The sequence below is a fragment of the Mycteria americana genome, chromosome 4 (genome assembly GCF_035582795.1).
Source record: "Mycteria americana isolate JAX WOST 10 ecotype Jacksonville Zoo and Gardens chromosome 4, USCA_MyAme_1.0, whole genome shotgun sequence".
Lineage (NCBI taxonomy): Eukaryota > Metazoa > Chordata > Aves > Ciconiiformes > Ciconiidae > Mycteria > Mycteria americana.
The window spans coordinates 71,685,575-71,710,572 of NC_134368.1; the positions used below are offsets into that span (position 1 = coordinate 71,685,575).

General features: G+C 45.5%; 1 protein-coding gene across 7 annotated transcripts in view; it reads right to left on the reverse strand.

Annotated features, from left to right (window-relative positions):
- SEC31A (SEC31 homolog A, COPII component) overlaps positions 1-24,998 on the reverse strand; it is a 45,822-nt gene continuing 20,824 nt past the window's right edge. For 2 of the 7 annotated variants that reach the window (XM_075500827.1, XM_075500832.1), the window contains 14 exons: positions 24,297-24,372; positions 23,423-23,601; positions 21,379-21,505; positions 20,216-20,361; positions 18,239-18,412; positions 17,498-17,671; positions 14,764-14,856; positions 13,964-14,093; positions 12,568-12,924; positions 7,173-7,231; positions 4,718-4,990; positions 4,206-4,325; positions 1,571-1,642; positions 1-599 (listed from right to left, as the gene is read on the reverse strand). In XM_075500827.1, coding sequence (XP_075356942.1) covers positions 420-599; positions 1,571-1,642; positions 4,206-4,325; positions 4,718-4,990; positions 7,173-7,231; positions 12,568-12,924; positions 13,964-14,093; positions 14,764-14,856; positions 17,498-17,671; positions 18,239-18,412; positions 20,216-20,361; positions 21,379-21,505; positions 23,423-23,601; positions 24,297-24,372 — 2,160 coding nt within the window. In that variant the 3' untranslated portion in view covers positions 1-419. The remainder of the gene's footprint in view (positions 600-1,570; positions 1,643-4,205; positions 4,326-4,717; positions 4,991-7,172; positions 7,232-12,567; positions 12,925-13,963; positions 14,094-14,763; positions 14,857-17,497; positions 17,672-18,238; positions 18,413-20,215; positions 20,362-21,378; positions 21,506-23,422; positions 23,602-24,296; positions 24,373-24,998) is intronic. The other 5 variants (XM_075500828.1, XM_075500831.1, XM_075500829.1 and 2 more) reach the window with 5 other exon arrangements.

The following is a 24,998-nucleotide window of genomic DNA, read 5'->3' on the forward strand; positions in this document are numbered from 1 at the left end:
TGAGATCAGACTCTTTAATCTGGTGGATAAGGAACAGTGGGGTGGAAGGGAATAATCTGGTTTAGGGTCTGATACACAACCTATCTTGTTGTTTTAACACATATATCTGTTATTAAAAGCCACTGTTTAGCAGTATAACATGCATCTAAAAATTGACAATATGGGGCATCATCCATTAAATATACTATTTGTAGACAAGAATCATTAGGTATGGGAAAAGGACTAAAATAAAAGGAAAAGCACCAGGGCTCCTTGGCCCTCCTAGAATGAAGTATTCTGCAGGGAGAGTGTAATGCCATTTGTCAACGCTCTACTGTGACATGCCGTAAGGACTAGCATTTGGTCCATTTCCTGCATGTTTGCTGTAGAAATGCACTTTGGAAAAGCAACTGTCAAAGCTTTGCAAATGCAGGGTTACTTCAGACACCCAGCTTATTGGCCTGGGTGAGGACAACTTTCAGAACAGGCATGAAAGCAGAGGTCTCACTGAAGTTGCTGGTGCTGACTATGTGCGTGTGGATGTTCAGTCCTTCCTGGTAGTTGCGGGTTTCGATACTCTTCACAATGTTGTGCAAACCGCTAATGATGGTTGGAGAGAGCTGCAAGGAAGCCAGGCAAGACAGGTCAGCAGAAAGAAAAAACAGCACCTAAACTACTGCTAGAAAAACAGCAATCCTGAGTGTAACATTTGGCCCTCAGGAAGGTGCAGCAATTAGTTCCTTTCTTTAAAGATAGCAATCTTCAGAGCTGCACCACACTGGGAACAGTCACTGGGAAGTCTAACAGCAGACTTCAACCAGAATGTATCTTCTCTGAAGTACTGCAAAGCCCTGCAAGCCTTCACTGCCAGCCCCTGGATGCAGTTCCCTGAGGTGGGAGACCTGCTGTGACAGACTGTGGCACATGAAAAACCTGAGCTTTTATACCTTTGGGGTAAAGTTAATTGCTCAGCAAAGATGGCCTGACAATGACAGGATTGTCCCCTCTAACTGCTCTAATCCTAAAGTACTAAGAGATCTAAGTCCAGTCCTTTATTCTGCCACAGACCTCCTGGAAGGCTTTGGAAAAACTACCAGATCTTCAAAAGTACTTGCACATTTGCCTTCAGTGAAGTCAGTGAACCTCCAACATCTACATTTTCTGGGTTTTTTTTGACCCCAGGCTGCATGTGTCTCACTTCCTGCTGTGAGCAGGGGAACTTGCTGTGTTGGCTCATTCTGCCAGCAGCTGGGGACAGGGACCCTCTGGATGCATTCACCCAGTGCCTACTGCAAGGAGTTCTGCTCTTTGGCTCAGCCCAGTCCCTGCACACCACCATAAAACTCATGACATGACCCCAAAACACTGTGAAGTCTGCACAGGCACTTGGGGCCAAGCACTCTACCTAACTGTTTCTGGGAAATGCATGGAAACATACAATAAATGGATTTGAAGTACGCTTCCAAAGAAAGAACAAGCACCTGCTACATATTGCAGAAGGGTCCACACCATCAATGAAGTTCTTGGCCATACCTGCAATATTTGGGGGGGGGGGGGGGGGGGGGGGAAGGGAATGTAAAACAGAACTTACTGTCTGTTCCCTAAGTTTGTCATATAGACACTCCAGGCGTTTATTTGCATCATCTAGTTTTCTCTTGGTTTGCTGCAAGAGAAATAAATATGTTAAAACACAGTGATTGTAAGAAAACCATACTGATCTGATATCACTGCAAAGAGGTCCACGCAGCACATGAAATTCCTTTCTCAACAACATTTTCCTAACACATCATTTGAATTCTTTGCTCTGTACTCTTCTCCTCTGATTTTGCTAGGAAAGACCACTTGATATGACTGTAGTTCTCCCCATGTAACTGCTCTAGTTAGCTACTGAGAATAGTAAACTGTAGAGGTGCATCCCAAAAGCCACTAGTCATTGGCAAAACCCACTGGTATAGCTGATACGGAAAATGACAGAATTCTGAGTTGCAGCACAGATTTTTTTTTTTTTTCTATGGTTCACTGGCATAGTGAACCAGAGGATATCTGGATAAAGTTATTACTGGAATCAAGTATCCAGCAACGTCAATGAAAGCTTAAGGGCACATGCAGTCACTGATGTCTAAGTATGTACAACTCAGTCATCATTTATGGCAAATCCTAATTATATTTTTCATTATGTGATTAGTAAAACCAAGAGTTTGTTTGTAAGTTTTTATTGTCAACAGAAAAACTAATAGCCTAACCCAGACTATCCTTACAGATCTTTTGTGCTTCCATGATTATATATAGAGTAAACCACCTATTGATGTGTCTGGAATTATTTTACCACCAAAGGCTCTTAAAATAACCCCAGTATATTCCACCTGTAGTGCCACAGCAGCTGCTGGAGAAATGCATTTTTATTCACTTTTTTTTTTAAACAAACAGGTACAGAAATTGAAGATTTTAATCCAGAATAATAAAACAGTAATGAAGCATCAAGGTTACAATTACAGAAGCACAAAAAAAGAAGGTGGTTAACAGCAGTAGAAATGGCATCAGTGCACAAGAGTAATGGAACTTCTGCCAAAATCAGTATGCACATCAATCCATCTTCCCTGGCAACTGGAAAAGTTTCCCTGGATTAAATAATTGCCCAGAGAGAAAATAACAAAACCTATGGGAATGCTCTAGCTCAGGGGTAAAGACAGACTGGTGGCTGCCTGCTGTGCTAGAAATTAGGGAAAGCTGTTAGGATGGCAAAGGGCATAAAGGAGAACACAGCATGTGGATCTCAGGCCACGTGTGGAAAACCCCTCAGCAGCAGTTATGTTGTCAAGGAACCGAGACAAGTAAGGAAAAAGTACCCCAGGAGGAGCAGATAAGAAACTGGCTAATTCTTTTGGACTGGCTAACTCTCTCAGATACATGACTTCAGAACATTTGTTTCAAAACCTGTGAAAAGGCATACATGCTATTTTCATTTTACAGATGGCCAACTAGGGCAAAGAGGAATAAATTGTGTTTAGTACAGCAAGATATCTCTCCAACCAAAGGAAATTAGGTGGAAGAAGTGCACACTGGTTGTTCTCCTCACTCCACCTCCTGTTCCCATTTTCCCCTTCGGAATGTAATAACTGAGTAGTGTCTGCATTTGTTCTGACAGTAACCGATGTATACAGTCAGGGTGGTGTCTCTCAGTGCTGCATGCTGGAAATGCTTGCTCTGCCTAAGAATATCAGAGAGACTTAACAAAAAGCAAGCAAAATTTGTGTCTAGACTACAGAGCCAGCTGAAATTGTACAGTGGATATAAGATAGAAGTGACACTGAATGCCCAATATACTCCCATACCCACTGCCACAGAGCCCTCAGACAGCTCAGCTCCCAGTCACCGTACCAAGAGTGCGAGTCTGTGCAGCTGACCAAGCACATTTAGCACACAAAGCCCTCTGCACACCACCAGCCTGTCTGTCATCATCGACCTTTCAGCATGTGGCACGCACAAGCTGAACAGCCAGCATGTGGGCTTCGGGATAGCATGTTATTTACTGACCACTGGAAATAAATGAGAAGCTTTGAGACGGATGGCTCGTTTTACAAAGTCTGACTGCCACAGGAAATGTTTTCTCTGTCCAGATCCAGTAGTCGCGTTAAAGCTCATAACCTTCCACTTCTCTGCTATCCGTTGTTTCCTTTTGAAATGAGTTTGTTATCAAAAATTACAAATCACAGGTCAAACTCTGAGGCATGTACTCATGTATGTGAGCCTCACCTCAGACCTGGCATAATACCAGCTGCTTCCTGCTCTGAATTATAAGAAGCAGTTAAGCAAATGTACAGGGCATGCCTCCACAGTGATCACCTGACAGAAGGAAGGACAGCCCTTTCTGAAGGTTTTTTAATTTTTATTTTATTTTTTTAACCATCAACATCAAAACCTAAACTGTAACCAATTCCAACCCTCCTTCTTAGAAGAGAGCAGCAGAGGGGGCTGCACTGGGTTAATTCCCTGCCCATAAACAGCACCATCAGAGTCAAAGTGCTCAAGGGAGCTGGGCTGTGCTCTGGCTCCAGATTGCCACATCCTATATGCATATGGCTTTTCTACACATTGCTTGTGGCTCTCGAAGCAGCCTTTAGAAGGAAAAAGCTCTCTCAGGAGAGGCTGTGATTGCTAGCTATGGTGCAGGTACCAGAGTATTCACCCAAAAACAGGGGTACTCTGGGAACACCGCAGAGACCTACCGGATCAGAGGCAGACAGCAGGCACCTCTGGATAAGAGCTTCAAATGTAGTCTTCAGAATAAGGTGCTCCTCAGGGATGGGCTTCTTGGTAATCTTCTCTGTTGGCAGTGCCTGCACATGCTGAGAAAGAAAGCAGGTGAGGCTTTTCCAGGTCACTGTGACCACATGTTGTTTTCAACTAAACCAAGTGGCATTATTAGCCACTGTGGCACAACTCTCATTTCTCCCCTGTGGGTTTGTGGAGGTGACATTATCAGCATCTGCTGTCGCTCCCTCTGGAGTGCTGTGAGTTGCAGAAGGAAGCAGCTTGTTGGTCCATACTGACTAGAGTATTAACTGCAAAGAGGTAGTGTCTAGGTAGAGATTACAGTAGCAAAATGCCAGCATGGTGCAAAGCTACTGACTCTGCAGTACACTCTGGAGGTACAAGAAATGCCTAGCCAACAGCATCCCAGCCTGCAAGGCTCCGCTGATGCGCAAACCAAAACCGTGCAATGATGGGGCTACGTTACCTGGATGGCATTGCCAATTGGGGCCCCAGGGGCCCCCTCCGTGCTGGGTTTGGAAACAGTGGGTGGCACGATGCACGGCCCCAGGGGGTGGGGAGCAGGTGGGTAGCCACTCTGCAGCACTGGCTGCCCTGCAGGGAGGTGCAGAGGCTGGAAGCTGGGTGCACCCGTGGGTGGTGCTGGAGCTGGATGCTGCTGCATCTGAGGCTGCGGATCTGCCAGCAGGTTCATGATGGGGGAGGTGATGGGAACCGGGGGCAGGAAGTTATCAGGGACCTGGGGAAGATACAAACAGTGCATTTATGCTGCTGTAGCTGCCGCAGGCAGAGTGCAACACCCGTCTCCTACAGGATTCCCAACCCACAGCAGTTGAGAGCTCTGCCAAGCAGAACGCTGAGCCCCGAGGAGACAGAAATAACAGGGGCAGGCAATACAGGATTTTACTCTGGCTAAACAAACCCAGTCCTCTGGCTCCAGCTGCACAGTAAGAAGTGCCCTGGGGCAGTAATATCCTCCAGCGTTTCCAGTCCTGTGTGCTCTGCCTGTCCTCCTGCCCGCACAGGACAGAAGCAGTCTGCCCAGCCTGCCCCTGGCCACAAGAGCCGAGTACAGCCACCTCAAATCAGAGCTACTCTCCCTCTTCTAAGGGCACAAAACAGAGGTTTGGAAGACCAGCACTAACAGAAAAGTTGCACTAACAAAAACTAACCCACAGCTACATCTGTTCTTATTATTGGGTCATTATGTTTAGATTTTTGTGTCTCACTTTCAAGGATACATTTTTGTCCATGCAGTACATAGGTCACAGCTAGCAACATGCACCAATAAAGCTTCTGAAAGCCTTCCAAGCTTCTGGCAAACAGGTTTGCACTAAAACAGATTATGAGCACATTTCAGATTCATCCCTAAGCATCTGCCAGTCTTTACACGGGTGTTTCGGAAACGTTTGGTAGAGGGAAGAAACAACAAAATGAGCTACTGGCCTCTGCCAGGCATCGTACAGGAATCCAAACAAAAGAAAGAGCTCCCATGGGAATGCACACATTTCTTTGGGCGTGCATGGAAAAAATGAAAGATTACAGAACCCTGAATGCTACCCTGAATGAATAATGCCAGAATTAAGCTAGTAGTTTGGGACAGCAAGAAAAATATTCCCAATCCAGCACCAAAGTTAGTTATAAAAGCAATGAATCACAGCAATAAACTTTTGAGTGGTAGATAAATTCCTAGTTAGGTGGAAAACAGTTGCAAATTATGCTGCAGCTTGAAATGCCTGATGGTTCTTCTATTTTACAATAGCCCACATGGTGAGTCATTTTATAATATCCTAAACCACCCCCTCATACAGTGGACATAAGGGAAAAAAATAGAAACATTTCTGACAGAGGTTTGTTAAATATTCAACAGGGAATGCAACAAACATGACTCCTCATTTAGAAGGGAGCCAACCGTCAAGCTGTGAGAGCAGGGCTTCTGGCAGAAATTCTGCTGACACAGAAATTCTGGCTGACACACACAGCAGTAGCAAAAATCCTGTTTACAGAAGGCTGCTTCTTGAGCTCTCAGGTCCAGCAGTTATTCTCACTGACGACTTTCCTCCTTCTACTTAAGAGCCTGGAGCCCTGAAAGGCAGCATGCTGGTTGCTCTGCAACAAACTTCCCAGCACTGGGGCAGTCAGGAGCACACAAAGCATCCCCTATCCATCCTCCAAAAGCTTCTTAATCTTAACTGCAGACACCAAAACCCAAAGGGTAAGGGAGACTTCTGCCTTCACCTTCACCCAGAACTTATCTTGCCTGCTCCAACTTTTTTTTTTTGCTCCCCACACTTTACACACTCCAGATTGACTCTTGCTTCCCAAGTGCACCAGGTTCAGAGAGCAGCAGATGACATACGCAAGACTACAGCAGCACCAGGGGAAGAAAAGGCTCACTCTTCTCTGTGCCAAGTGTCCCCAGTTATTCTATCCTGCTGCAATCTAAATCCATTTTACAAAACTACGTTGTGTCCATCACAAAAATTGTCTTACTCTCAGCAGATCTCTCAGGGTCAGACCCTTAATCAGGATAAATTGCTTTCAGCTCCAGCAAAGTCAGTAATCTATAACTTGCACAGCCTCATCATTTCACATAAGTATCATCTCCTGCAAACTCATCTGCTTTACTGCAGATGAAAATAGTCCGAGGTATTTTCTTCCCTCAAACCAGGATCAATGTTGTATTAACAACCACAACTTTAGTAAAAAGCTGCGATCTCTTTAGAGGCTTAAATATTTTGAGAGAGATAATGCATACTGGAGAGGCATAGAGGCCATTTCTGCTCACGAGGTGCAGCTTTTGTTTGCTGCTAAACCTTCTTTTTCCTTCTCCTGCCAACAAGTTTCCTAGGAGCAGCTTAAGCTACTGCTTTTCAAGTGGTCAGCACTCAATTGTGTTGAGACAGGATTTCCTAGAGTACCTTCTTCTTCTTGGCAGCTCTATTCAGGGCAGGAGGGTCGTTCCAGCCATTCTGAGGCCCTGGGAAAGAAAGAAAACAGAGACTGTTAAGTACCTCAGAGGAGGGCAGTGATGCCTTTTTGATCTCAGCTGGGCCAGCTCCCTGCCACAGCTCTACTGGCAGGGGCTTGGCAGAGCCTGCCCTCACCTGCCTGCTCCTCTGCCCTTCACCAGGGGCCAGAACAACTCCCGAGTCAGCCAGAGCTGACTCCAGCCATCAGATCCTTTGAGGTCTGCGCCTACTGCACAGGCTTGGCATCTTGACCAACTGTTCTCAAGTTTGACAGAAGTTGATCCCCCCTCCCTTTTTTTTTTTTAAATAATTAACTTTTTCTTCTCTTGCAGGAAAACAACTTTGAGCAGACATGCCCCTTGAAAAGGCAGGCAGTTGCCTACCATGCCCAAAACACAGCTCTGCTACACAGACTGTATATGTGAAGACAGCTTCAGTTACCAGTGAAAGTTTATCCCATCTGTATCACATGAGAAGAAATGAGAACTGGTTTTGAACTTTTTTTTCCATGATCACCGTAACATTATTATAAACATTAATCAGTAGCAGAGATGTCAGAAACCATGCGTGAATAAGAACACCATTAAGCTGCATCCATTTCCCAAGAGCTGCTGCTGTGATTGCATACTGTGATGGATTTACACATGACAGTTAAGACATGTTCCCCAGCAATACAACAGAAAGAAGAGGCATAAGAGGCAACAGGAGCCTTAAACATTTCAGGCCAGATTCACCCAGCCACCCTGGAGATACAAGACAGCCATAAAACCAGGTTTCCCCTGCCAGCTACAGCATGTTTATGGGTGCTTTGTGTCCCAAAAGCACAGCAGAGCTGCTGAAGCAAGGTGGCAAAATCTAGCTTTTTGCACCAAGGGCAATATGTTTGAAACTGGAAGAAGCAGAGAATGTCTGAGCAGATTCACTCCAAGTCCAGGGTGTTATTCTGTACCAAACGTTCTGCTCTTCCAAGAAAGCACGCTCCATGCAGCTGCAAGATTTGTACACCAAAGCTCATGTTACTGCATTAGAAATAGTTCCCCATCTTATCATGGAGCGCATGTCCTCGGGACCACAGTGTTATATCTCAGCATTACTGCGGCCTCGCTGAGTAATCAGGATTTATTGCACAAAACCACAAAAAGCCAACAAAACCAAATCCCTTCTCAATGGACTTTTTCACCACAGTGTTTTTCACTTAGCAGATGATTAATTCACTTTAGACAGCAGAGCTTAACATCACTGCAGAATTTACTCAATTTATCTGAAATTTCGTTTAACAAAAGCTCAGGAGCAAATAAGTTCCACATCCAGAGCATGTAAAAGGGGTAAATGAAAAACAATTTCAAACCCCGTTCACATCTGCTTTCTCTTTAACCAAAGGCAGTGCCATCTCCTGCCAGCCATGTGCGCCAGGGGCTCCTCTGTTCCTCCCTATCCAGAAAATCCCAGAGTATTTCTGATATAGGAAGTCTAACTTCTGCAGTGCTGATAGTGGTAACATGTTAAGAAAATCTCCCAGACTGTTACTGCTGTTAATTTCCTGGAATAATTTGCTTTAAAAAAGGAAAACCAGCATTTGCTTCTGTGGTTAAAAACTCCAGATATGTTGTTATTGGTCTTAATTAAGGAATTAAAATTTGATTTAAGTCAAACAGCATCACACAATGTTCTCTGAAGAACATATGCCTTATTTATGTCTGTTCAATTAATTTCATGTAGTGGCTGTAATGATTTTCAGGTTAGGTGGTACCTAGTTCACCTGTGAAGGGAGAGGCCTGGTCTTGAGTTGGTGGGCTTTCTGCGGATAAAATGCAAAGAGAACTAAAAAAAGATTTTCTTTGAAAATAATAAAACAATTGGTCTGTAAATTTTGATTAATGATTTAGTTTTAATAAGCACGAGAAGTCAGGAGAAAAAATGCCAAACCTAATTACAATGCCAGTTTAGAGACAAGCCATTTGTCCAAACCACCCTGTGGAATTGCTTTTGTCTGCTTTCCCTGAAAACAAGCCTGTTGCTCTTTCCATGCAGTAAATCAGTGTTTCTAGTTGCTTCTAACAAATGTTGCAGAGTCCTGGCCCACTGTCTTATCTCTTCCAGTGTTCATTTTCTATTCCTACCAGCCAGTGCAGCCAACAGACCATTACTCTTAGCAACAATCTTCTCACCATTGTTTTACCATTACAGAAAGCTTTTCAGGAGATGCTTAAAGTACTTGACTTCAAGGTGGACGTCAAGTATTTTCCCAAATCAAGGCACACTCTCAACTGCATCCAACCCAGAAAAAAAAAAATAAAAGAAAAAAAAAGTATGTTCACACAGCAGCTTTACACCCATGTGAAATGACACGTTGCCTGCTCAGACTGAGCAACAAATCCAAATGGCAAAACGCAGCCAATAAAGTCTTACCATTTCAAAGAGAAGAGGAATGTCAGGGATGAGATAACTCTTGTCCCTGGCGGCTGGTCTGATGCACTTATAGTTCTTGTGCAAACCCTTCCCTTACCTCAGAATTGCTCCATCACAATTTCAAACAAGATTCAAGACTGAAAATTAAAACTCCCTTGAAAGCAGGTTCAAAGATCTATCACAAAACAAAGTGAAATTAACTGTGGGCTTTTCTTGCTTACTGGAGCTCCAAGCACAGCTTAACATACTGATGTTATATATGCATTTGCAAAAAAAGGAAGTATTTATAGAACTGTTTCTTTAAGTGCATCTTTAAATCCAAGCCAGTTCAAAGGTCAGGTGCTTTTCAAGACTTCAAATTTGAGATCTTTTTTCCTTCCTCCCTTACCCCCACCTTTAAATGAATCACATTTGCAAAGTGAAACATGATGTTCCCAGATTAGATCATCACCACACACAAAAGCACACTACTTCAAAGCCAAGATCAGCATCACTATACACTCTGCACTGGAACATTCAGAGTTACAGGTGAGATCTACTTCTGGCTGTAGATTTCTGTGGTTCTATGGGATCTCATGCCAAGGCCTCCTTCACTAAGCGATGCAACTACTCTGGAAAATATGTTGGTGGTTAAGCATATACAACATGTACACTGTCATTTCTGCATTTACAAAGCAAGGTTTTTTTGTTCTTGTTTGTATGTTTTTTTGAAAGGCATAATCTAAAAAATCAGAAGAGGACAGACTGTGCTCTTCAGATACCTCTTATCTTTTTTCCATAGTTCTCCAGCTGCAGGCAGCAGTTGCATGCCAGCAGCCCACACGCATGAGGCCACCTGGCCTCAGCATCTCACCATGCCCTGGAGTCCACCTCTGCATTTCAACCCAAGGCTGGCGTTTGCCAGGAATCAGATGATGCCCAAGTTTGGGTTCCTGAAGATTTGACACTTTGTACTGGCTGCCTTCTCACCACAGCTGCTGGGAAAAACACAAGCAGCACCAATAGTTCTCAGAAAGTTTTAGAAAAAGCCCAGTATGGACAACTTAATTTTGAAAGGAAATCTGGCAAGGCAATGTGGATAACGACTGCTTCAGTTCCCCTTATATTAAAATGACATAGGCAAGATGTGTTATACTACTGTCTATGTGGATTACACAATTTTACAAACAGACCAGTATTATCATTAATGCCCCTAATTTCTATTGTCCAGAGTACAGAGCTTCACCTGTTCTGAGTGTGCAACATGGACTATGTCACTTCACTGTTAATGCAAGAAACTTAGCAAGTGACAGATCTGAAGTGCCTGCCAGTGACGCAAGTAGAGTAGTAAAATGGGTAAGAACGAACAATTTTCTTGTTCCTTGCATTTATTTGGAGGTGCAGAAGCTATGCTGTCTGTATTATAATGTGCTGCTTCACATCCCAGTCCTAGAACCCTATCCAACACCTCTTCCTCTGTCCAATTTAATAACTCCTCTGGCTTAGAGATACAAGTTTGACATGCCCCATAACATGGGGTCAGGAAAGTTCACGGTACAGCATCTCCAAGAACAGAGAGGACACTGAATCTGGCTGCAGGATGGAGGGAAAAAGCCTCTTCTCCCCTTGCAGTCCTCTATTTTTTTGACAGAGCAAAAGACCATTTCTCCTCAAAACACAAGTGTGTGTGTGTGTGAAGGCAATGCCATGAGAGATGTGGGCTCCCAGCCTCATGGACATCAAGAACACCTACTCATAGGACTGCTGCTGCCAAGACAAAGGCAATATGCCTTTTCTATACTGCATCACCCCTAATAGACGAGAGGGAGAGAAAGAGGGTCTTCTTTCTTAAAAGAAGAGAGGGAGTCACAGTGGGGTCCTTAGGGCCTGTCAGCAGAGTCAGCATCCCTGGAACATTCCTCAAATCCTACCTAATATTCCCCCCACTCCCTACTTCACAGATTTGGTCCTTGACTCTCCAGCTGGACCATCTGGATGTGAAGTTTATGGCCAGGTTTAGAAAAGGATGTGAAGTTTATGGCCAGGTTTAGAAAAGGACCGCTCGTACTTCCTGCACAGTCTGACATATGCAAAGCTGCTGTTTTACAGGCTGCTAAGTGAAGAGACAGGTTTGTTATCACAAGTGAGGTCACTGTCCCACAGCAAACAGTTATGTCCAGCCAGTCACAAGGAGACACTGAGCCCCACCTCAGTGTGTGCTCTCTCACCATGCGTGCTCAAACATGCTCTTATGTGTCAGCCACACAAACATGCTTTTGATTAACATTCAGGAAAGAGACATGTAAAAGCATTTCTAAATCACTTCTGATTATCTTTTAAGGCATTCACAGCTACAGTAAATCCCATCACACTAAGTGGTTAGGAGAAAAATAATGGAAGTGAGCTGATGCCACAGGAAATGCTGTTTGAATTAAATATGCCACCAATCCTGGGCTTGGAATGCCGCTCACAAACCAGGGACAAATCACATTTGCACAGTTGTTCTGAGAGGAGAATTGGGACCATCTTCTCTGCAGCAATCAGGAAAACTTGGTCATTTTTGTATTTTGCTCTCCAGCCACATAGCAGGTTTTGATGCCAGTACCACAAGGTTAAAACTGTGCCACCATCCATCCACAGTATATGACAGCCACATAACAAGACAATGCTGTAGCAACCTGTCTTGGTCAAGAAAAAAGTTCTGTGTGGCAAGGCCTGATTTGCAAGAGAAAGATGACTGCTCACACTGCTCAGCAAGTGCTCACTGCAGCAACATAGCCTTATCATTGCCAGATGCACAGGAAAGATGATGTGTTTTAGAAGTGCTTTGAACTGACCTCTAAGCACAAGCAAACTTTGTACGGAGCATTCACAAGGAAAAGGTGCACGTTTAACTGAGTGAGTAATAAAGCAAAACCCTCCCCCTCCCTGCCTGCCCCCCCATTCAAGAGCAGACCTGTTCTCTGGGATGCAGGAAGGTCACTGGTTGCAGGCAGAGTACCTGTTGGTCCAGTAGGTAATGCATAAGCCACAGAAGTTGCTGGAGGTCCTGGCCTGCCATGCTGAAAGGATGCGCCAGAAGGAGGAAGAGGGAAGGAAGAGACGGGATTCAGGCTTGTTGGGGAGGGCTGAGGCTGCCCCGGGTACAGTGGGGAGGGCACAGAGTGAGCAGGGGCAGAGGGCGGGTAGGGAGGGGTGGTGTTAGGGGCAGGGTTTGAGTAAGAGGCTGAAGCAGGGACAGCGATAGGCTGCTGAGGCTGATAGAGAGCTGGTCCCCCTGTTCCACAAGAGTACTGCTGTGTGGCCTGATATGCTACAAACAGGGAGAAGAGACATTCAGTCAGTGAGTTCATAACAGAGTAGCAGGTTTCATCCGCCTCTGCTTCCTTCTGCACCTGACTCTCCTCTCTTCCTGCCCCTTCCCCCTCAAACCACTTACTTTCCCAGCCAAATCCTGCCTCCCACAACTCTGCCTGCACTTGCAGGACTGCTCAAAACCTCAGCCTGCCACTGGGAGTGGGGAGCCAGAGAACAGACTGCCTCGGCTGTAAGGAATCCCATTCTCCTGCGCAGACTCTCCTGCCCAGAGCCACCATGCCACTTGGGCTGTGGCTGGGGCACATAGATGCTGCTGCTCTGGCTGTTTTCTGGACCACTGCAATCCTCACAGTGCCTCTCAGGGAAAGGAAACCCCTGCCCCAGGTTTGCACAAAGGGAAAGCCTAGGCCATGGAAGTGAACAGCAGTCTCTGGATGTGAATGCAAGCTCACAGCCTTTTACTGTGGGCCCTGCAGCTTAACTTCACTGCCCCTTCTCTGTCCATCTATGTCCATTTTTTCCTCCCCAGTGTCTGTACCGAAGCAGTCCCCTGCTTTGAGGGTGTCAATGTTCTGCCCTCTTCCTCACTCACCTCTCCTACTGCCCTTGTCTCCCCATCCCCTTTCCCATCTTCATGGAGTCCCAATGAGAACTGTATGGCCCAGCCACACACAGATGAATTGGGTCCCTCTTTGCCAGGCCTGTACTGCTTCTCCAGGACTCGCACTGGGGGCGTTTCTGACCCCAGTACACCCTTGGGAAGGGCCAGCTGAGGAGTGAGTCTAAGAGCTGTGGGAAGACACCAGAGGAGACAGTGTCTGACAGAGGGTGCCTGATGTCTGGACCCCACCAAGAAATGGCAATCCTCAGATGTCATCTCAGGAGCTTTTTTCCCCACCCAGGAAATGTGGGACTGGCTTGGTCTGAACCCTCCCAACCCCAAGGAGGGGACTGGCTATCCCCAAGTAAATGTGACCTCATCACCTGGCTGGCCCACCTGGGTGGGAGGGAGAAGGGGAGCTGCTGCTACTCACTCTGCAGGTACGTTGACCGGGCCCCTGCTTGTGAGTACATGCTGTAATTGGAAGATGTGGCTTGCTGCGGTGGCATGTTGGGGTTAACGGCACCTGGCATGATAAACCCTGGAGGAGGTGGGTTGTCTCCCTGTAAAAAAAGATTGCAGGAAAAAGGGTAGGGGGAGATAGGATTTAGCCAGCAATAGTAATGCAGTGCTGAAGCAGAACTGTAACAAAATCATCCGTTCACATTTCAAGGCCTGAAACCACATTCCCTGGAAGAGCCACCAGCACAGGGGCAAACGCCTCTAACCACCCCAGTGCCTTAGGGCGCCCAGAGTAACACTGAAAGCACAGCCCGTATGTGCAGTGACTCCAGCAGCAGCAGAGCAGCACATACCTTCCCACACAAGGAAGAGGTCCTTGCCAGCGCTGCCTGTTATTCAGGCAGTCCAAGAGCACCCTGCCATCCACAGCTTTCAACTAAACTTAAATGTTAACTCTGAAGCTTCTGATTTCCATTGGAAGAGGGAAAGGAAAAATATCATCACACTTCAAATACTCCACTGTGGGACAAGGGTTGGGGGGGGGGGGGGGGGGGCTCATGTCACACTGACCTCCCGCTCAAAGCTTTCCAGAGCCACTCATCTGGGTGTTGGTGAAAAAATGTAACATGAGATGCAGAGGAGCAGAACCAGAGCACACATGGAAGCTGCTCCTTCCACCTATCCCTACCAGACTGTGTCAAGCACACAGACTACACCAGGGGACATATCGGGGTGGAGCAGGGGCTCAGAGAGGAATAATGAAGGTTATACCTGTGTGTCAGAGGGACAGCCTGCAGGAGGATGGCTGGGAAGGACAGTAGGAGTTTTGTTACTCCAGGTAGTGACAGTAGGGGCAATTCTAACCTGAATCGAACAAAGAAATACCAATCATGGGAAACAAAACAATAAAAAAGTCTAAAGGGTTTCACAAAACAAGATGCAAAGAAGCGAACACAAAAAGTGCATGCTGGCACTTGTAACACAGCCATAAAATCTCAGAGGAAGAAGGAAAAGTGCATTCAAGGCAGATGAAACCACTGTGCACTGGAGCTTAAGGGAATTGCAGAGTGAAGACAAAGCACAGCGGAGATGCAGCTACAAAAGGCTGTGGAGCGAGTGCAGTGTTACATGTGCCAGTGAGCCAGGTCTGCCTCTTTCATCACATTTTCCTATTGCAGAAGCTCCCCACGGGCTACTGCATGACACTGAGCATCCGTAACCACAGCTGGAAGTCCCAAGTTCCATGTTAAATTCAAATATACTGCCTCACACAAAAGCAGTCTGTTTAAATCGAGCTTAAGATGAATTAAAAAAGGTTAAAATCTGATATTCAGCTCTTGCACATGCACAAACATACATCTTAATGCTAATTGCTTCCCTCCCACAGCTCCTTTCCTCCATCTTCCTCCTTTGCCACTCCAAAGCCCTTCAGTTCCATACAACCACTACTACCTTTCTGATGGGACAGAAACCAAGAACCTTGTATGCCTGCGACATCCCTGAGCAAGGAGAGGGTGTGCTGCCCAGCAGTGGGATGCACAGCCAGGGTCAGGAGCCCGACATCCCACCTGAGTGCAGGCAGAGGGACAGCTATGGCCCTGAAGTCCTGGCTGGCTCAGCTAGCTTCAGTCTATTGGTCTCTAACCCTGAGCAGTACTGGGCTAATGGTGTAGTCAACCATAAAACAACCACTGTTAATGTCTGCATAACTCATCACTGGAATAATCTAGAAGACTTTTCCATACCCTTTCATGCCTGTTTTTTCAGATGAAAAAGAGGGTTCAAAAACCTATGCTAAAGGAAACCAAGTTTTAAGTACATGTTCCTATTTGGGACAGCAATTAAACAAAGGCTGCCTCAAGCTTGAACAAGCCCTATGTACACACTTTCTTAAAAGGAAGTCAAACAAAACAAGTATCCTAAGACTCAAATATGTAATTTCTTTCTGTTCTGGTTCATCAGCATACTTTCTGACATGGCACCTGTTCCCTTCAAGCCCTTCCTGCTGAGCATGAGCTCCCTAGAAAGCCAAGAACACAGGGGGTAACTCACTTGCAGTGTGCTTGTGGGGTTGTGATACACCCAGCCTTTTATTAATGAGCAGGGCTTGCTTAAATAATAGCATGAGGCATTCCTGAAACAGCAGGAGAAAGAGGGAACTCTGGTTTAAAAAGCATTGCTAAGATCACGCCATCTAGAGGACAGCTGCTATCTTCCACAGCCAAACAGGAAATATGCAGCATTTCTTCTCAAGGCAATTCACTGGTTACAAGGAGGAAGGTCAAAGACACAGGAAAGAATAGTAGAGTTAATTATTGACAAAGATGCATTTGAAGTCATATGCAATGGCGTTAGCAAGGTAATCTTGTATGAACAGGATGAAAGCTTTGTCCCTTCTGAAATCTACCTTGTTAACACCCTGGAGAGAAGGCGAAGGCACACACAATTGTGGACATCAAGAGGGAGAGAACAAAGCCCACCTCCCCCCCCACTTTTCAGCCCTTCTTCCTTCCTGCCATTTTTCTGGCAGGCAGTGCTTGAAAGGCAGCACTGACAGAGACATGCCTCTGCTTGTGCCAATCTCCTCTGTGTAAGGAGAACACTCACAGCAGTAACAACACAGCTCCGCTCTCAGAAAAGCCCAGCCCAGAGCCCCTGTGTAGAGCTCCAGTGCTGTGCTGAGCTCCAGATGAGCTCCAGTGCTGTGCTGAGGGATTAGGAACTTGGCAATGCTCTTTAAGCATGCACACAACCAGGGCTGCCCGCCACACCACACTCTGGTGATGACCAACGTGGTCTGATGCAGTGTCATCCTCAGGCTAGAGATAAAACCAGGGCATTTGCCTCCCCCACTTCTCCTCTTCCTCTACAGCCCCCAGCTCCCTTGTTAGTCCCATACTCACCAGGTCCTTCTTCTGGCACAGCTCACTCTCAGCCCAGGCCTACCTCCCTGCTCCTGTCTCACCCCCTGCCTGTGCTGCCTATGCCCCCTTACACCTGGCTGGGAAAGGTGTTTTCATAGTAGGCCGTACTCACAACTGCTGAAACATGTTTGCTATTGCCACTGCTCAGTAACTTCTGCAGTCAATATCAGAGCTGGGGGGGAAATAATCAGCCCCAGAAGAGGCTGGTGAGCAGCATGAGCAAGCCTCAAGGCCTGCAGGGATGACATGACATCAGGGACTATGAGAACAAGGACAGAAAAATCCTGCAGTGCTCTCCCACACAGTCATTCTTGGCACTGAAGCACATTTTCAAACAAAGGGGGAAAACACCTAATCTTCAGAAGCAGGCTACTTGACAAGGTGTTTAACAGATGCTTCCAGATGAGGAGTAAAGGAGGCATCTGTACCAATTCAAAAGCAGCACCAATGACTTTCACCACACAGCTCTCTGTAGAGGTACGTCTCAGCTCAGGTCAAGAGAAAGGAAAAAAAATTCCTCTATCCATCACTCTCCAGAATTCAAGCACCATGTCCCTCCCTGACTGCCAAAAACCATTTACCTGTTGGTAATACTGCTGGGCTGGAGGCTGGGGCCCTTGCATCTGTCCAGCCCCAGGGCTGGCTTGTCCTTTGGGCATGGGCTGTCTCTCGTACAGTGCCTTGAGGGCCTCCTGTCCCACTGGGAGCTCCCCTTGGGCTCTGCAAAGCCTGTCCCGTAACAGCACGATGTTTGGCTGCAATCAGAAAAGGACAGCGAAGGAAGGTTAACTGCACTGCCTGTCACCCAGTGCATCACACCAAGAGGCTGACTGGCCACACACTGACGAGCTCTCTCTCAGAAGCCTGCTCTGCTTTATTTGATTGGAAGAAGTCCTTTCTGCATGAGACCTGGGGCCACTGGAACTGCCTGATGTGTGCCTGCCTCCCATCTTGAGCTGCATCATTTCCCAAGCCAGCCTGTCTATGAATACCAGCTGACGGAAGATGAGAAATCAAAAGAAAATAACCAACCATGTGTCAAGGTACATGTTTCACTGACTGGCTTGCAGAAGGGACAGCTGCCCCTTGGCAGCCACTGGCTGCAAAGACGAGGGTGTGAAATGGAGGGAGAAGAACAAGGCAGTGTAATTCTGCCGGCTCAGCAAGGCCAACGCAGGGGGAGGGGAAACAGCCTGACTATCACATCCTCAGGTGCATTTTAAATGGCAGTCTTGCTGGCTAACTGCATCACGCAGAGACCTTTGCTCGAAGTACACCTGTTCACACAGAGACAGGGAGTAAAAAACCTGAAGGCCCCATACCTGGTTGGTGTTCACAGGGAGGAAGGTCAAAGCTGCAGCAATGCTGCCCTGGGCAGCCAGGAGGTTGGCGTATTGGCTCATCTTCTTGGCCAAAAGGGCTCCCCCAGCATTAGGGTCCACAGCCTGAGTGAGCTGCACAGCTTTGCGCAGGATTACAACTTTCTCTATTAAATCCTGCAAGATCAGGAAAAAAGAAACCAAAGCCACAAATGAGAACAACAGGGTGAAGTAGGCCCTGGCTAATTACTGTTGTGGAGGGCTGTTCCTCAGGGCAGCCCTGCAGAACCCCCCTTACCCGATGGGAAGCCCAAAACAAGTGCAGGTTTCCTGGACACTTACAGCTGCACCAAAGGCACAACTTTCCTAGCACATGAGACGACAGAACAGCAAATGGCAACCGCGCACCAAATGGCTTCTAACAGCAAAGCCAGCAGTGCATTGGGTAGAGTTCAAAGCCAAAAGAACTGCTTTTATTAAACAGGATTTCAGGGCCCTATCAGCACTGAGAACGTCCACCAAAAGAGTATGCTTTCATAAAAATATCTGGCGAGACCCATGAAAGCAAATGGAAAACATCATGCCCATCACTGCTATTAGTGCTGGGGTGCCGCACATTCATTTGCAACATTTTAGTAAGTCAGTTCTCAACCATCTTGATCAAAAGGAACTAACAACTCCCTTGGGAGAGTTATCCATGGTTTTCCTGATATTCACCAGGAATACTCCATATCTTGCCTTCCTTGCACATCCCCAAATACCAGAGATGGTCTTGATCGCGTTTCCTCCTAGTGCTAAGTTACAGGAACATTTTCTGGTCATTTTTCTCATGTTTTTCTTACTCTCACTCTATTATATTGGAAGATAATACAAATATTCATTTGCCAATATTAACATGCAATCCCTCTTTAAGATCTTATAACAGATTTAATGAGTGTACCACACACAGAATTTCAACCACACATCACTAATAAGGCCTGTTTACTCATTGTTCAATAATACATTTTTCTTTTTCCCAACAAACCAGCACTTCAAAAAAGGCAAGTAAAAAAAAAAAGAAAAAATATCAAGATAACCAACAGCTTCTATGAGTTTCAGTAATTCCACATCATCGTAAACAAGCAGCCTAATTATGACTCCAACAATATTTTTCAATTTCAGTGTCCAAGAGAGCAAAGCAATGTAATCAAAATGCAAATTCAAACTGAAGGTAAATCTGTAAATGAAGCCCTCATGATCAACAGACTGGAAAATAATTTTGATAATTCAAAACTGGAGAGTAATAATGTGAAACAAAACTCCTTCAACTGACTAAACAGAGACTCACAGCACTGCCAGATAACATCACTTTAAGTACTTTCTAAAGCCGGTCCTTCAAAGGCCCTGAACAGATGGAAGAAACTAAGATTATACTATAAAATAAATTATTCCATAATTGTTTCATCTCATCATCATCAATCCTATTCCCCCAAGATATTTGCTATATGCAATATATTTCACTGCTGGAAACCAAACCCTGTATGTACCCTAGAGAAAACTCTCATGAGAACCTTCCTATAGTTTTCTCTCCAGATTTAACTCTAATTTACTAGATTTCCTCCCCTGAACATCCAAGCCATCTCTTCCAAATGCAAAAATGTCCAAGTATTACCCTGTTGCAAAAGATGCAAGCTTTCAAAGACCCTTCTTTACCAAAACACTCTAAGCCCTACAACTACCTTTTTACACAAGAAGCATATTAGCATGACTACCCAAAAAACAGAGCAGACATGTGGGGCATTGTGCTTCACAACACATTTTCCAATATCATATTTATATGTTATTTGTACAAAAGCCACCCATTCCAGAAGGAAAAGACTTGCATCCTGAGATACACGTAGCTATCAGACAGCATCAAAGCTCTACACTAGATCATTTGATTTAAGCGCCAAATGATTGCAGTGTGTTACTTCCAACATCTTTCTTAACAGAATTACCAACCTGAAGAGACAAGGGGCTGTTTCCATCCTGAGCTTTGGTCCAACAAGCAATGAGTTTTTCCATGTTGCCGGCACAAATGTAACAGAGACAAGCCTGTGTCTGCAGAAAGCTGTCCCCCTCACTCTCCAGCCTGTTACCCAGGAGATCTAGGTAAAATATGAACAAAGATGATGCTGGTGAATCACTTTGGTGACCCCTCCATCACTGCCGAGGCCAGGGAAGCCTGCAACGCCTGTTGTGTCTCTGCTCAGCACAGTGAGAAGGGATATTGCCTCTGGGCTCCATTGGTAAGGACACAGTCCAGTGTCCAGCGCAGATTATCTCATGGGAGCTGGGGGCACTTCAGAGGCAGATAACATCATGGCAACATGACTTGTCAAATGCCTGCAAACCCGAGACACATCAGAGGGGACAGTCCATCTGCCAACATGATAAAGGACAAGAGGCCAGGGTTCGATTCTCCCCCCACTTTTTGCAGTCTCTCATTTCAGGAACACAACCCAAGCGTGCAACCGGCCAAGGAACTGTGAGCAACAAAGCCGTGATACTGCTCTGGGCTGACATGTGCTGAAGTCAGTCATACAGCTCCCTAGACACCATGGCTGGTGTCTGACGGCATAGGGGTATCAGGCACACGGCTATTGGCAATATAACATCCCTATGGGTTAAACCCAGCCAGCTGTCTGTCATGCAGCACACATGAGGGCAGGCATGCTCACTGCCTGTGAAAGAGGACTCTTTCCAAGAAGTCAAAATTGCTCTTGGGAAAGAAGAATGAAGTGCTTCCCTGAAACATTTCCACTTGTGTCCCATGCACAAACACTCCAAGACACTGATCCCTTGGCCGAGACACCTGTCACATCAACATCACTGTTACCCATCTGGAAATGGTAAGAGACTAGCAGCTGTGCACTACATAGGCAATGCCAGGACACAGCTGCTCACAAGGGTCTGGGTTCTGTGCCCAGAAAATTAGGGAACATACTGGGAACACAGCACCCCAGAGGCTCCTCTCCTCCTCTGCAACAGGACTGAAGAACTATATTATCCATCAAAGAAGCTAGAGAGGCATTACAGTAATTTACTGAAGGAAAACAACTGTGGAAAAGTGTAGTTTTGCTATAAGTGGAATAAATGACATCCAGTCTGTAAAGTGTCCTTACCGCAAAGGGCTGCAAACTCATCTGGCCTGGCGTAAGTGAGCACAGCAGCCAAAGCCTCTCTCCAATTCTGCAGATCACAAGACTGCACAATCTCTTTCCAGTTCTTCGTTACCACTGCAGTGATGAGCTAGACCAGAAGGAGAGAGACAACAGTTAAGATCTTGGTAGGATTTCCTTTGTTTTTTAGGATACAGTATAAAATTTATACCTATTCAAGTGTACTCATCCCCACTGTATCCAGGGCCGTGGCAGATACTGCACTGCAATTCAACAGCTGCACAAGAGTACATTTTGCTTCAAAAGGAGTTCAGTGAAAATCACAGAATAAGCTCAGATAACACAGACAGGCCAATTATTCTCACTACAAAATGTGCAAGAAAAGAATGCACAAATCTCTGCAAGCTGGGATTGCTGCAGATGGTTTTCAGTGTTGTTTTTGCAGACAAAGATAACATACCAAGTATTTAGCTATAAATCTTCTACACAATGCCCAGCAAGGGGTATGAATTTTGTTTGTCAAACTGTTTCATTTGGCTTTAAGCTCTTAGCCTCAGGCTGACCAGTGAGGGGCAGTTGAAAAGGCTGCTTGAAGGAAGAAGCAAGCTGGCAGCAATATCAACCTAAGCTGGCTGCAGTATGCCTACCCTGCACCCATGCACACAAGCTGCCTGTCCACAAGCCCTCAGAACGAAATTCCAGTTTCTTCCATCTCAAACTCTGCCTCCGGTTATTTTGCTTCAGACAAAAGACAGACTTGGCAGCTGTACTACTATTTAGTGAACAAAGCCCTTGTCATGCCAAGACTTCAAGCTCAGAAACAGCTGAACAAGGAGTAAGTGTTCAGTTTGGGACCAGAAAAGAAAAATCCACACCTGAACAACAAATGCAAGGTCCTAACTACAAGGTCAACACTCACTTATTAGCACAGGCACAGACAACTGGTCAGCTCTCCATAAAAAAACCTCTTCCCAAAGGATGAACTACAGTGAAGAAGTTTCCCATGCACTACAAAATTCTCCTTCCTCTGATTGGGCCAGAGGCAGGAAAGGAGCTGGGGGTGGGGGAAGAAATCCTGCAGAGTCTTAATACTTGAGATTTTCACTTGTCCACTACTAGAAATGCAAATTGTTCCTATCTCAAACTGGATCGCAGGCGATGACCAGCAAAATCCCACTTACAGACCCTAGCCTGTGGGGCTGCATGCCCTAACTCCTGAAGTGACTGTGCTTTGCAGCCTTCAGCCCTGCTCCAGGAAAGCACTTAAGCACATGCCCGTTTTATAGGCTGCCTCCTGCTACTGTATAAAATGCCCTTCTTTGACAATGGACTGCTAAAAAGTGACCATGAGCAACTTTTTCCTGTCCTCTAAAAGCAGCCATCCTTGCCAAACCAATTGTCCTGTGCTCTTTTAAGGCCACTTCTCCTGTTTCATCCTCCTGTTGCTACTTTCTCACGTCAGTAGTAAAGAAGAAAGATTTGAATGAGCAGCATCGGCAATCCCTAGCCTTGCAAAAAGCTGAAAAGAATAATAACCAGCTGGCCCTAACACACAGTCTCCTAGACAAAGGGTGATTGATCTACCCTGGGCATACTTAGCTCTTTTCTGTGCATGCAGTGAAATGAAGCATTAGCAAAATCTGTTAAGACTCATCACAGACAGAAATCAACATAATGCTGGTGGCACTGAGCATGGGTCACGTGTGACTCTTGAAAAATGTGAAAGATAACAGACTGAAATGTGTGCTGCTTAAGATATTTATCAGTGAGAATCTACTAGCGTATATGCAACTCAGAGACACTGGAGACAAGGTAAAGAACGCTCTTCTTGTGTATTGATACCCAGGTAGTGTGCCTCTTCTCTCCTTATCAATGCATTAAAAAAAGAATAACATAAATCCTTCTGCTCTGAGATCTTGTGGGTGACTTGAATACTTATTAGCTTCTCACAGAAATAAACCTATGAAACAGCAAGAAAACTTTTTAGGTGAAAAAAGGAGTTGCCAAAGGCCTACATGCATGTTGTTTCTTAACTGAAAAAACATACCCTGGTAATTTTGCTCTGCATCTTAGCAAAGTACTTTTCCTGTGTCTTAGAAAGCAGCTCTTGTCCGCCTGCAATGGCCAAGATAATGGCGTCAGCCATGCGGTTATCGTGCAAGCAGAGATCTACTGCGCTCTCAAAGTTACCCGTCAGCAAAGCCTGGGTAATCAAACCGTCCACATCTGCAACAAGAGAGGAGTGCATTTTCAAATGATGGCAGAAAAGTCACTTAAATATGCAACAGCAAGTGATTCTGTCCAACTGTACAACACTGTACAAAGTTCTCTGCAAACCAGCCTGCTCCAGGCAGGTACTTATAGGGATGCTCAAGTTCATCTCCAGTCTCAAACACACTATGGTCACAGCCACATCAGGTGCAGCACTGTCAAGCATCACTTACCTTGCTACAGAGCAAGATGCTAGTAAATGCTAGCAAGATGCTAGAGGTCTAAATGACCTCTGAAACAACTACTCTGCATACAGTGCCAGAAAAAGTCAAACCTAGACAGGGCTCAATGGCTTCTGTGTTATTCAAGATCCCCTGGCAGTTTCTGTACAAACAGCGACGTTAGCACTTCATGCCTGATCAGGTGGGTGTTTTTATATCAGAAATCACTCAGAGTAGCTGGATTTCAGCAATGGGGTATATGAGTGCTGTATACTTCCTTTCCTTCCCTAAAGAAGCTGTATTTTCAAGTGCCTCAAGACTGCTGTGAAATGAATGGAGTTAGAGGCAAGTCATGATAATCCTTCACAATCTGTGCAGAAATTGCCTTCTCACTGGAACACCAGTATCAACATCAGTATTTACAAATATCAGCACATACTGTGCTGATATATCAGCACATAATGAAATCAATATCAAGGTTTTTTTTACCTCCACTAACAGAGATGTTAAATGTCTTCTTTGCCGATCCCAAATCTTCAGTTTCTCGTTTATGGTCCTTCACCCTCTACGAGAAGGAAAAGCATAATTTTTGAGATTATGTAAGCACTTGGAATATACACACTTAAAAAAATATGGCTTTTGCAGTACCAGTTTAAGATAGACTTTCAGATTACCAGTCACCTAAGAGATCATTAACTTAGAAGGGAAGAGTATCCCTGTCATTTGTTAGAACACTGTTTCAAGCACAGGATAATCAACTTCCCCTGGTGCCTGCATAAAGTTATCTCCTAAGCACACTGAGAAAGGCCTGGGCTTATCAAAGGACCTCCAGTGCACATAAACACACCATTATAAAAATCATTGTTCTGAGAGACCACAGTGGACTATTTTTAAAATGGATGCAACGGGGAAAGAGCACTTGAAGCCCCAGATTTCTAACCACCAGGGATGGCTTATGCAAGCACAAGCGTGCATACCTAGAGAGAGAGAGATCACAAATACCAGCAACCAGACACCTGGATCCTGGGTACTAACTTGCATACGTGCATCCATGCCCATATATACATGCAACCCTCTCAAAGCAAAGCAGCAGCCACAACTACAAAAATCAGAAACCCTCTCCCTTCCTTCCTCTTTCAACTTCAACCCCTACCAAGAACAGTCTACCATAATGCCACCTAGGTTTCACTT